The 14,372-nt window shown below is 39.0% G+C and overlaps 1 protein-coding gene across 1 annotated transcript; it reads left to right on the top strand.

Moving 5' to 3' along the window:
- The first annotated feature begins 12,227 nt into the window (after positions 1-12,227).
- LOC113272684 lies at positions 12,228-13,612 on the top strand. Its single transcript, XM_026522488.1, has 2 exons — positions 12,228-13,024; positions 13,171-13,612. Exons 1-2 carry the CDS (start codon positions 12,228-12,230, stop codon positions 13,610-13,612), a joined length of 1,239 nt encoding a protein of 412 aa, XP_026378273.1.
- The last annotated feature ends 760 nt before the right edge of the window (positions 13,613-14,372 follow it).

The following is a 14,372-nucleotide window of genomic DNA, read 5'->3' as shown; positions in this document are numbered from 1 at the left end:
AATAACAACCAATTAATTCAAATCATGTTTCAATTTTAAATTAATGCAAAAGTCATAAAAAAGAATAAAATAAATTTACCCGTGTATGAAATTCACCCTCCTCCGTCGTCCCAGTGTTGGGTTTAGCTCATCATGATAAAAACACGCTCAAAATATTTATTTATTGCTCAAATGGTGTTTACAATGAAGAGAAGAAGAGAAAATGGTGTAAACAGCTAATGTGCGACCCACAGGAAGCGTCACAAAAGAACGATAAAAGAGAAGTGCTATTGTCGTTGTGGTTCTAAGACCCACACCTACGACCCACGCCTGTGAGACTGTTTCACTGTTGATAAACCACTGTCCCTGCGAGTCTGTTCTTCGTGTTCTTGGTGTTCTTCATCATCAGCAGGAGCAGAAACAGAGTTTCATCAACTCTTGATTTGTCGCTCCTGAGCTCTCCTATCGACCCCAAACTCTCGACACCACCTCTAGGACTCCCAGGGAACCTATTTAAACCAAAAACACGCGTTGAATCTCCTCCATTAATCCCAAATAATCTTCTTTTACTCGGGATATTTTCTTTCCTTTTTCAATGAAATACAGGATTTTCTTTCCTTTAATTCCTCTTTCGCGCTTCTGTTGATGTGGAACACACTCCAAACAAGTTTCTACAGCATCCCAACTCCATCCAAACACGTACAAACACGCTGAATCCCGTGAACAACTCTTCCCTGCACGTATTCCCCTTTTTCCAGCTCGTGGATTGCCTAGCCAATTCAATCCAATTATGGTCGAACCAAACACCCATACCATCTTTATTATGATATATCACATTTTTCCACAAAGTTTCAGCGATTGAATCGCACAAAATCACGTCCAAATGTCCGATCAAACTTCTGCCAGTTGCATGCATCATTTTTCCCGCCTTTTTCTGATTTCAAATTTTGGAAGAAAGGGACCTCCTCTTTATCCATTCCTGGGGTCCCTTTAGCAATTGGGGCGGAAATAGTAATTTTTCTGGGTGTTTTTAACAACTCCTCCGGGTGCTTTTAGCGTATTTCTGGGGTGCCTTTAACACTTTATCCTGGGGTGTAAAACACCACTTTTAAAGCCCATTTCGCCGCAAGGGCTTATTTCTCTAAAATTTCCTACAAAGACATATAATAACACAATAAATACAAAATCGAGCACTAACAATACATACAATTGAGACATATTAGACACATAAATGTGTCTATCAACACCCCCAAACTTATTATTTGCTAGTCCTCGAGCAAAACTAATATGGAAAATAAAATCCTAACTCACTAGGTGTCCCTAGTGACCGAGTTAATCTCGGGAGGGTTTACCAGAGGTGTACCCACAAAACCAATACTCCAGACCCTAGCTATCTACGCAGAACCTTGGAAGGCACTAAAGAATCTCCTTGGTTGGCATACAATCATTGACTATAGGAGGAAGTACCCTGATGCGAAATTCCAATTGTTGTACACGAGTTTGCACTCAAGCACATCATAAAACGGAATCAACCAATCACATGGATAGATTAAGAAGATGGATGTAGAGAAAAAAAAACGTAGATGTTGACGAAGGTGAACCTATCCTAATAGACTGAGATACTGGCCTGGACTAATATCAACACACATGCATATACAAGGGAACCAGTAGTTGATAATCCTAACTCTAGGTCAACAAAACTGGCATATACAAGGGTTCTAGTGGTTGACTTTATTGAATTTATTCCGGTTGGTCTGATGGCCTGGTCTGATTTTTTTTTTTTTTAAATTCTAACACCTGAGCTCTGTGCTTTTATGAATAGACTCTTCTAGATGTTTCCATCTAATCAGATTGGTTCCTCAACTCCTACAACCAAGATGTTCCCATCCACTTAGATTGGTTAGTGTAAACCTTAATATGCATAAATTTCCAGGCTCTGGAGTTTAATAATTGCAACTAAAAAGTTTCTCCCATACTCCCAAAATTAAATCTAACATTGTCCTCAATAACTCTATTCAATTCTTATATAAGTAGTCTTTGATATTTTTAAATGATGATGTTGTAGTAATGAGGTTCAAACTCTCGGACTTGTGAAGATTAAATTTAAAGATTTGATAAAATTATATATACAAAAATATTAACAATGGGTGCGAGAGGTAACCAAGACACTAGATTCCACTATTATGCAAAACTGAATGATAAATATTTCAAAACTCTATTCAATTCTTAAGTCCTCTTTTATCTTTAATTCACTATCAGTCATACAAATTCTCAAACATTATTTGTAAACCTTAAGCATAGATTATCAAGAGATTAAACCAAGCATAACCTATCAAACTGAATAACAAATAATTAAGACAATCATTCAAATAATTTAAAACTCTGCAAAAGCAGCGATTAGGTGAATTATATAATTAAATGAAATAGTTACCCATTTATGTTGCGTGAATAGCTTCCTCCATTGCCTTGGTTACGAGGGAATTAGCCGCTCATCATGTTGGAAAACCTCTCAAAATATTTCATTGATGCTCAAAATTGGTTTACAAATGATGAGAATATGAGAAATACAATAAAACCGGGTTTGTAACAATTATATTTGTTACAAACCAGAGAACTACGACCCTCAGTGACAAAATAAGACTGCTGCAGCTGTGTCGCAAACGCTGTAGCAAATAAGTCTGCCTGATGTACGACCCACAGTTGTGAGTCGTTATTACTATAGAAAAATGATTGCTGGTGCAGGTCCGTTCTTCGTGTTCTTCATGTTCTTCAGCAGCAGCAGCAGAAATCGAGTTTGGGAAAACTCGAATTTCTTCTTCTCTGGCTCTCCTCAGCCCCCAGGCTCTCGACACCCTTTCTACTCAACCCCAGTAACTTATTTATAGCTAACAGACCCATCGAATCTCGCTCATTCACTCCATATAATTCTCTTTAACTCGGTAGTAAAGAAAATATTTCTGGGAATATTTTCTTTCCTGTTTCATCTGCTCACGTGTTTTCAAGCCTCCAAATTACCATATTTAACTCCTTGACGCTCCAACAGGCTGTGAGGGTCTTCCATGCACGCACAAAACACGTTGAATCTTCTCCAAATCACGTGAAACCCGTGATATACACGAACTGCCATGTTTTCAACCCGTGAATTGTTTAGCTGATTCTAGCCAATTCTGGTCGAACAAAACGCCCACAGTGTGTTTAATAGGCCATATCACAACTATCTACCAAAAATCAGCCATTGAATCTTTCTAGAACACGTTCAACAATTCGATCAAAAATCTGCAGAAGTGTTCTCCATTTTCCCGCCAAAAACAAAATTCAAATGGAGAAGATGACCTCCCCCTAATCCTGTACTAGGGTGAGAATAGCAGATGCCTTTTGGGGTGACCTGGGGTGCCCCTTAGTAATTAAGTTACCCCTTATCCAACGGTGAGAGTCCGAATAACACGTGTCCTCCGGGGCTTTTACCAACTTTTCGAGCCGAATTTTCCAAAAAATGTTTATTTTCCAAAGGTGCCTAAAAACACATAAAACACCAAAATTAGTACAAACTCGAGTGCCAACAATATATAGTATTGATATCAAATTAAACACAAAAATGTGTCTATCAAATACCCCCAAACTTATTATTTGCTAGTCCTCGAGCAAAATTTATTTTTGAAAAGATAAAAAGACTACACTTAGCACGTGCAGCAGGCCGTTAAACCGCTAGGTGGCCCTAGCGACGGAGTGTTGTCTCCGGAAGGTTTACCAGAGGTGCACCCACAAAACCTTTACTCCTAATTGGTCACAAGTATCCAAAGAGCTATGAGGACATACATATTATCAACATATCTCCAAGTAAGTAGAATGCCAGAGAAATTAAAGGTGTCAGCTCTAAAGCTTACTGAAAAAAAGAGGAGACACATCCGCACCACTGCTAGATAAAGAGATATCCGCTACACGGCTAGATAAACATTGTAAGATGCGTCAGCTGCTTTACAGCTGGATAAGATTAGGAGAGAGATAAAAATGAGAGGGACATCTGCTACACAGCTGGAATAATTACGTGTGATGAGTTAAACCAGTGCTAGAAAGATCTTGTGCCAGATTGAAAGCAGACTAACAAAGCAACCAAAATGCATCTTTCTTCGACTCTCTCACAGTGCTCAGTAGAAACAACGCCTTCTTCGGTCTTCAACTGTTGATGATAAACTCTCGAACCTCATAGAACCTTGACAATTAACTCTTCTCTTCGATTTCTTGCTTTATAAATTTCTTATTCCCTATGGCCTTATTGAACAAAAAGAACGTAATGATGTTTCATTTTTTTTTTCATTTTTCATTTTTTTTTTTTGAAAACAAAAAATTACAAGACAAAAATTTACATGGCCATGAGAGAAGGACTTTCAAAACTTGGATCTTCGCAACTTGTGATGTCTTGGTATCATGGATTCTAACAACTTATATCATTTGCTCTTATAACTTCAACTTTGATTTTTGAATTATTCTCTTATATTGTTGCTTCTAAACCTAAAACGTCTTCAACTTTTTTCATAGATTTTGATGTCGCTCCGCTTGTTGATGATGATAAGTTTCTACTGAGAGAGAGTCGCAATCCAGTAACTAAGACTACATTGTGAGGTTGCTTTGTCTTTCTGGCATTTCCCTGACCTACTTGCCTTTCCATCATGTATGGTTAGGTCCATCACGGTTACCCTCTAAAAGGAACAAGTTCTCTCCTGAATTTCAAGGATCTCAATGTCTTTTTCTCTAATGTCTCAATAAGTTGTTATCTCTAGCATTCCAATTTATATCTTTTCGGTGAGAAACAATGTAAACTTAGCTAACCAGATACCATGTGACGCTAGAAGTTTCAAAAGTGCAACTAAAAAGTTTCTCCCATACCCCCAAACTTAAATCTAACATTGTCCTCAATGTTCTAAAGATAAAATTAAAAGCATATGAACAAGGAGAAACTGTTACCATTTGAAGCAAAAGAGTTAAGGAAAGATATTACCGTGTCGCATGAGATTGGGTTACCTCCCAAGAAGTGCTAAGTTTAAAGTCTTCATCCAGACATCGGAAGGAATTAGTCACCTCATAGAATCAAAAAGTAACAGCCGAAATAACTGTGGGTCTTCAAAACCAAAAAGAGCTGACCAAAGGAAACTGCAGTAAACCAAGAAAATGAACAAGACTAGCATGCCCTTACCTAGTGTCCTGATTAAGAATTTATATCTAATTGTGGTTCAGGTTCAGGTTCTAGAAAGGGTCTAAAAAATATTTTCATTGGCGTTTCTTCATAGGTGGGATCCGAATCATTAGGTCCTAGAGTCTAAAAACTCAAATATGATCTTAGAAGCGCACAATAATAACCTAAATAACTGAGGATCCTCTAAGTCAATAAGATTTGACTTACAAAATTGACCACAATGAGAGTAGTGGTCACTCTTAAGCAAATGTGTCGATTCTAATTTCCTAAAGCATTTAGGTTTAGTCTCACAACAATATTCGACACATTTGAAATATAAACGTTCCCACATTTGGAAGAAAACTATTTGGTGGGAAAACAAAGTCAATCTGGGTATCATAGCCTGGGCAAACCACATCAACCAGAGGATGGGTTTCTAACGACTGAACTTCTTCCTGGACATCATTAGGTTCGGGAAAACGAGTATGAAGGTAATCTTGTAAAATGGTCGAGGCAGAGATATCAAGTCCAAAATGAGGGATCTCTGTAAGAGCTAAAGGTATGGCACAAGGAGAATGATAATCACCCCCAAACTTAGATTTTTGGGTATCTCTAGATAGACTAGCTACAATTTCCTTAATTTCTAGATCATTGGAATCCTGAAAATAGTCAATTTCTTCTTCGAGGTTATACTCAAGTGACGCATCCTCACTCATATTTAATAGCTCTACGAGTTCATTTTCTTCGTCTAAGACTATTGTTTCTAAGTCGCTAGACTCTAAAACAACATTTTCGGAATAAACCCGTTCCTCTAAAGCATTATCGGCTTCGTAATCAAAAGAAAAAACTACATCGTCTAAAACGGTGGTATCCCTAATCAAATCCTCGTCCTTTTGAATAGGTGAATAATCATAAAAATTATTTGGATTTGAACTAGAATCATTATAAAGCTCAATTGGATTAATAGATTCCTGATCACTATGCCTACACATTTCAGATTCTTCATTACTACTATCCTCATCATAATAGTACGAAGATGATTGAACCTTATCTAAATAAGTAGTGTCTTTTATTCTAACCTCGTCCTCTAAATTAGGCAAATATTCACTATTGATATCAAGGGTAGAATTAGAAACACTATTTTGGAAATTTAGATCATTTCGAGCAGCATTAGCTAACTGTTCATTTTCTGCCTCTAGACGTGCCTGAATTTCACTGAGCATAACACTTATACGTTCACTACTCTCGTTTATCATCTCAGAATACCGTGTACACTCTTCTTTTAAACTATTCATTGCAACTAAACGTTTATACGTCCTTTTAATCCGTTGTTGGGTCTCTTCTAGAGAAGGAACAGGTTCAAATATCATAATCAGGATAGTTTCCAAAAACGCGTAACAGTACTAATGTTCCTGATTTTCTTGCTCGTAAGACCAATTCGCGTGTGGATAGTAATTGGGCTCACTATGGTATGAACCATAACCTTGAAAAGGATGGCGTTCCCAACACTATTCCCACATGGTCATAAAAGGATGATGTCCATATTCAAATTCAGGTCGATAATCATTGTATTGGCTTCTATCATACCAGTTCGACATTCTTAATTGCAAGGGAATTCTACACAATCACAAACAAGGCTGACTCGACCAAATCAAACCTATGATCTAGCAAACAAAAAGCATGATGGCTCCACTTAGATTGTTTCTAGACCAGCTTCTAATCCTTCGAAAGGGAATTCGTTACAATTTAAGAACCCCTCTGGAATCAATCCGAGTCAAAGTAAGTTGAATTGAGGCGAGGGAAGCTCAGTGGAGCTTTGATACCCAAGGCCTCACCCTATCACAAGGCGGCGCAGTCACGCATTCAACTCACAGAAACCATCATGAACTTCGAAGTATGCTAAAAGAGTAACCAATATTTTTCGAACGACTTTCCTACTAAGCTCGTTACCCTATCGGTCTCGTTCTAATCAAATTTTAAGCTTGGGTTCGCGTTAGGTTTCGTTTACCTAAGGCGGGCAAGAAGGGAACGGTGATGAAATCCGAACCCTTATCTTATTGGCCAGCCTTCCCTTTACTAGGAAATTAAACAGTCGTTCAGTCCTCAACATATATCACCTTAAGGCAGATAGTAAACCCGCTGACAGGAGATTCGCGGGTGTTTAGAAGTTTACCTCCCGTACCAGACGGGCGAAGAACCGCTGAAGTCGACTCGGGCCACGACTCCTGTCATGTGCGAACCCGAGGGGCCGAGACGATATTGTAATCGTCGTCCTTCCCTGCAAACAGTTTATATTTAATTTTTTTTATATAACCCTTCCGTAGGGTTTAAATTAAAATAAATTGTCCAAAGTCCAGTCCAATGAAAAGAAATAAAAAAAAAATAATAATAATTACAAAAAAAAAATGGAAAGTCTCTTAAAAAATAAAAATAAAAAATCTCTCTCTTTTTTTCTCTTTTTCTTTATTTTTTTGCTTTGTCTTTTTTCCTTCTCTTTTAGCTTTAAGCTTTGATTCCAAGGTCTTTAGTATCCAACTTCAAACCTGTAATACAAAGACACAACCAAAGAGACGTAAAAAGAACAAATGGAATAATAAAAAATAATAAAAACCTAAAAATTCTACCTAAGCACAAATCCGCGTCGGCGGCGCCAAAATGATATTTTTTGATGATGTTGTAGTAATGAGGTTCAAACTTCGGACTTGTGAAGATTAAATTTAAATTTGATAAAATTATATATACAAAAATATTAACAATGGGTGCGAGAGGTAACCAAGACACTAGATTCCACTATTATGCAAAATTGAATGATAAATATTTCAAAACTCTATTCAATTCTTAAGTCCTCTTTATCTTTAATTCACTATCAATCATACAGATTCTCAAACATTATTTGTAAACCTTAAGCATAGATTATCAAGAGATTAAACCAAGCATAACCTATCAAACTGAATAACAAATAATTAAGACAATCATTCAAATAATTTAAAACTCTGTAAAAGCAGCGATTAGGTGAATTATATAATTAAATGAAATAGTTACCCATTTATGTTGCGTGAATAGCTTCCTCCATTGCCTTGGTTACGAGGGAATTAGCCACTCATCATGTTGGAAAACCTCTCAAAATATTTCATTGATGCTCAAAATTGGTTTACAAATGATGAGAATATGAGAAATACAATAAAACCGGGTTTGTAACAATTATATTTGTTACAAACCAGAGAACTACGACCCTCAGTGACAAAATAAGACTGCTGCAGCTGTGTCGTAAACGCTGTAGCAAATAAGTCTGCCTGATGTACGACCCACAGTTGTGAGTCGTTATTATTGTAGAAAAACGACTGCTGGTGCAGGTACGTTCTTCGTGTTCTTCATGTTCTTCAGCAGCAGCAGCAGAAATCGAGTTTGGGAAACTCGAATTTCTTCTTCTCTGGCTCTCCTCAGCCCCCCAGGCTCTCGACACCCTTTCTACTCAACCCCAGCAACCTATTTATAGCCAACAGACCCATCGAATCTCGCTCATTCACTCCATATAATTCTCTTTAACTCGGAAGTAAAGAAAATATTTGTGGGAATATTTTCTTTCCTGTTTCATCTGCTCACGCGTTTTCAAGCCTACAAATTACCATATTTAAATCCTTCACGCTCCAACAGGCTGTGAGGGTCTTCCATGCACGTACAAAACACGTTGAATCTTCTCCAAATCACGTGAAACCCGTGATATACACGAACTGCCATATTTTCAACCCGTGAATTGTTTAGCTGATTCTATCCAATTTTGGTCGAACAAAACGCCCACAGTGTGTTTAATAGGCCATATCACAACTATCTACCAAAAATCAGCCATTGAATCTCCTAGAACACGTTCAACAATTCAATCAAAAATCTGCAGAAGTGTTCTCCATTTTCCCGCCAAAAACAAAATTCAAATGGAGAACATGACCTTCCCCTAATCCTGTACTGGGGTGAGAATAGCAGATGCCTTTTGGGGTGACCTGGGGTGCCCCTTAGTAATTGAGTTTCCCCTTATCCAACGGTGAGAGTCCGAATAACACGTGTCCTCCTGGGCTTTTACCAACTTTTCGAGCCGAATTTTCTAAAAAATGTTTATTTTCCAAAGGTGCCTAAAAACACATAAAACACCAAAATTAGTACAAACTCGAGTGCCAACAATATATAGTATTAAGATCAAATTAAACACAAAAATGTGTCTATCACATTACAGGTTCTGCAGCTTATGTTTTGTCTGATAAACAATCCAATACTAGGCATCTTCTGTCTAATTGGAGTAAGTCTACTTACGGGAATATTCATTCAAGGATCTCTGATCTTCAACTTGAATTATCTAAATTACAATCAGTTGATATACAAGGAAACCAAACAAGTAATGTGACTGCTTTGGAGAAACAAATAGAAGTTCTAAATGATATTCAAACTAGTTCAAATAGACAGAAAGAAAGGGATAAATTTTATAATGATATGGACAAGAATTCAAAATACTTTCATATAAGAGCTAATCAAAGAAGAGTTAGAAATATGATTGACTCTCTTCAAGCTCCATGTGAGGGTAAAATACCCGATCTCCACGTGTCATCATCTTAAGGGATGATCTCATGATGAGATGATAAAAGAGAAGCACCAAATCATACCACATAAAGTGGTTCGTCTGAATCGAGACGCCTGCTACAAACGTTACATGAATGACGCGTGTAAGGAGTGGTCTAATCTGCTCAGACGGTCAAGTATAAATAGGAGAACCGCATTTAATGAAGGATCAGAAGAGGTGTGAGCGAGTCTATAAACCCTAGAGGATTCGGACGACCTATACTATAACCCGAAGATGATACATCACGAAGTTACTTGGACAGACAACACGAAGATGCATAAGGCGAGATGTCTCGGAGAGGAACCTATCGTATCATCACGAAGGATAGTATAGAGGATCGCCCGAAGCCCTAAGGAAGAAGACGACAAACATCGTGCACTCGGCGAGGCCCCACCTTCACGAGTCTTATTTACCTATATATACCGGTCCATGTAACATAAGATGGACAACTTATGCAATCCTAGATGGTCTTTCTACAGAGAATTCCCGAGGAAGATCTAGATAGAGAAGGAGTGAGAAGTCTGAGAGATATTTATAGCTCCTTGAAGGGTAAGACCTATAATCATAATAAAGAATACATCTTCCCGTGGACGTAGGTCTTCATTGGCGAACCACGTTACATAATTGGGTCAATCTTTACTTTCTTGCTATTTATTTTCTTGTTTATAAATGAATCTAGCTTGTTAACTAGTTTTATAGTCTTTAGATCTTCTTGGGTGTAGTCATCAGAAAAGATGCTACTACATTTTGGCGCTAGAAACAGGGAGGTATGAAGATATAATCTATCTCACTAAAACAACTCTATATTATTTTCATAATTTCTCTAAGAAAAGGTGGATTTCATACCACTGTGTAAAGTTCTGTCAAGATGCACGAGTAGATCTCGGACTCATTCACGATCTACAAGATCTGAAGTTCTGATGACCCTCGAGATCCGCAGATATACACTCTTTTCTCTATTTTTTCGTTGAAATTTTCATCTTTTAAGATTTCTTATGTCTTCCTAAAGATACTCAAGATATTTGAAGATCGGAGGGAAAATGGAGTCACAAGCACTTCAAAACACCATTCAAGCGATCTCCTCTATGAAAGAGTTGGGAAAGATTCATAGTCAGTAAACTTCATGAGTGAAAATATCATTTCATGGAAGTTGAAATGACAAGCTTTACATGATTTTCAAAGGAAAAACTCAAAATAATCCAAGATCTTCTTCTTAGAAACTCAAATCTAAGTCAAGGGGAAAGATTAATGAGTAAACAATCAATTTTCAAGCTAAAAGTTTGATGAAAACCAAGAGTTCAAAGGACACAGAGATATTTTCCATAAGTGAAAGATACTCTGAGGTCATCATGATCTCATCCCCCCGAAGTACGAGAAAGTGACGTGTAGAGAGGGGAATTTCTCTCAAGAAGAGACAAAGAACGATACCCTTGGCCCACCACTTTACTCTACGAAAAGGAGGAATGTTTTGATATTTTCACATGTCTTACAAAATTTTATGATAAAGTCTTTATATACTAGAAATGTTCAGTCTGAACTATGATAAAGTCTTTATGTACTAGACAAATTAAAATAATTGCATATGTTGCAGGGAAAGCCATGGTGACAAGACGATCCACTCGGACGAACCCTGGTGATACTGGTGGAGCCCCATCAGAAGGTCTATATGACATAGAGTTAGGCGATCCAATGCACAATGGTGCAGTCCCAAGAGAGGGACAATCCCAGGAGCAACATAGATAAGGTCTAATTGATAACTCTAGCTCTGACCAAGAAGGAAATCCCTTCGAAGGACAAGACGATGTCCATCTAACTCAACCAGGAGGGTTTAATGATATTCCAAGGCAAATACCAATCCGAGGCCTACAGAAGGAAAATCCTTCTGACTTCGGAGATACTGCAATGACGATTGCCACCATCCTGAGGGCACAAAGAGCCCAGGACGAGAGAATTGCTAAGCTAGAAAGGCGAAACAAGAAGCTAGAACAGAGGAGCCGTAGGCTAAAACAAAAACCAAATAAAAAGGTGTCTCACGAAGAGATTACCGAAGAAGAAAATCCATTTGAGAACTTGCAAGACGACGAGCGAGTCAATGTCCTGAATACCCCGAACGAGGAAACAGAGGAACAATTCCCCAAGGGGAACAAAAAAATCATAAACAAGGACGAATATCCCTCGGAAGGTTCGTCCGACGTTGACTCGAAACATAGGCGAGAACGAATAAAAAAGGATGAACCTAGTAGTCAGAATATCCCTGAGAATATCGTGGTCACTAACCCTAGGCGAGGGGAAACCACGAAGGAAAAATCCACTCGCTCATACGCTGAGCCACCCGAAGAAGATTCGGGGCGATCCAGATATCGCCATCCCGAAACCTCGTTCTCACCCGAAAGGAAAGAAGGATGAAAAAATAAGGTCGAAAGGCGACTAATAGACGATCAGTTACAAGCCCGAATTTGCCACCTTAAAGCTATGCGCAAAGAGGCAACAGGAAGGCGAGAAGGCAAAAAACTGGCGGAAGTCGTACAAGAAGTAGGGCAATCTCCACTATCAAGGATCATGTTATCCAAGCCATTTCCAAGGAAATGTTCGCTGCCTACATTTGGGACTCCCTTCAATGGGACTGGAGATGCCATAGAACATCTCAGATCTTACAGAATGACGTTAACTCAATGGAACCATTACGACATAGTAATGTGTAGATTATTTCCAGTTAGTCTAAAAGACGAGGCCCTGATGTGGTTCAACAACCTACCCAAGAAGTCGGTCAAATACTTTGACCATTTAACAGAATTGTTTCTCGAGGCGTACATACATAATAGCCGAGTCAAGCCAGAAATTGATATGTTATTTCAACTCGCCCGAGGACCAAACGCGTCCCTCAGATCCCTGGTGGCTCGCTGGAGAAAATTATGTGCCGAGATCGGGAGAGTCCCAGAGGCTTACACGATCTTAGGATTTAAAAATATTTTGAGGAAAACAGATCCTATATTCGTTCGAATGTACGAAACTATGCCGCCGAATCTGGGAAAACTAAGGGAGATCCAGGAGGACTACATAGCCTTGGAAGAACTCCAAGATGGAACCTATGATAAATTGGTGAAAGGAACTAGTAGGGGAGCCAATGTGGTAGAACCACAGGACCCTCAACCACCCATCCGAGGAGCCGGACGACCCAACAATGGTCAACCCATTTCGATACACATCGAAGTGGAGGATGGAGAGGGCGAGACCAAGCCCAACCGAAGAAAGAGAAGTTTGTGGACCCAGTATACACAAAGTTGAATACTTCCATATACGAAATCTTCAAGAAGATTGAAGGAAAATACAAAATCACCTATCCATGGAATATGGGGCAATAGCCAGAACGTACAAAAAATAGAACAAACTTTTGTGAATTCCATCAGTTCCATAGTCACCCAAAAGATTCATGCAGAGACCTGAAAAAGGTAGTGCATGATCTGGTTGATGAAGGAAAGGTTCCGGAGTACATCGCGCAGCCAGCGATCCAATCAGTGGCAGGACCACCCGTACATCGTGCAGAAATACCACGCGAGGCGCAATACTCGGGGTGCAATACAATTTCGCACTCGGCAGTCACTATGCCAGATGCAAATATTACATGGCGAATCCATAAACGCAACTTCCAAGGAGAAGAACTTTTCTGCGTGTCCAAGGAACCTCCCATGGAGGATTGGATGAAAATCCACATAACATTCTCAGCCTTCGAAGCACCGGATAATGGACAAAATCACAATGACCCATTAGTGGTCACAATGGCCATTGCACTCCCCGAAACCGAAGGAGTAGATGAAAAACTTAAAGGATTGCCATGGGAAATGCCTAAAGTATACTAGACGGAGGAAGTTCTGTTGAAATCCTATTCTATGAAACATTCAAACAGATGGGCCTAAGAGATGAATGTTTAATACCGTCCACTTATAACAAATTTGGATTCAATGGCTCATCTACCCGCCCAAGAGGAGAAATAACTCTGGAAATTCGTATAGGAGCAATCCTTACACTCACCACATTTTGCGTAGTGGACGTAATTTCACCATACACTGTCATCATCGGGCGATCCTGGATCCATGGGATCAAAGGAGTTGCCTCGACATACCATCAGAAACTAAGGTTTCCCACATCTGGTGGAATCGCCGAAATCCAAGGTGACTCAGACGAAGATAAATACTGTTACAATATGGACGTACAAAATGGTGAACAAAGGGTGAATTCGTCAAAAAACAAGAAGGATAAGGCAAGAGGCAAAGAAAATGCAAGTGTCTACATGACGAGCACAAACGAGGCTGAGAACCCAGACATTACATCTGTCTTGAAAAAAGAAGTGTCATCAAAACTCCTGCAGAACCTTCCCAATGATGGGGAGGGAAGATTGGACCCCCCAATCACAAAAGATAACATCGGGCGACTCATTGATGTAGCGCCTAGTTTAGAATTGTTATCACTAATGAATAGCTACTCTGGGTACAAGCATATCCTCCTTGAAGAAGAAACTAGGGGAAACACCTCACAAGGTCCCCTCGATAAAGGCACAACGCCTGAGCTAGAAAATAAAGCAACAAAGTCGGAAGGCAAACTAATCGTGCCTTCGATAAA

This window comes from Papaver somniferum, chromosome 4, assembly GCF_003573695.1.
Source record: "Papaver somniferum cultivar HN1 chromosome 4, ASM357369v1, whole genome shotgun sequence".
NCBI classification, from domain to species: Eukaryota; Viridiplantae; Streptophyta; class Magnoliopsida; order Ranunculales; family Papaveraceae; genus Papaver; species Papaver somniferum.
The sequence above is the reverse complement of the archived record's forward strand: the minus strand, read 5'-3'. Positions and strand labels throughout refer to the sequence as shown.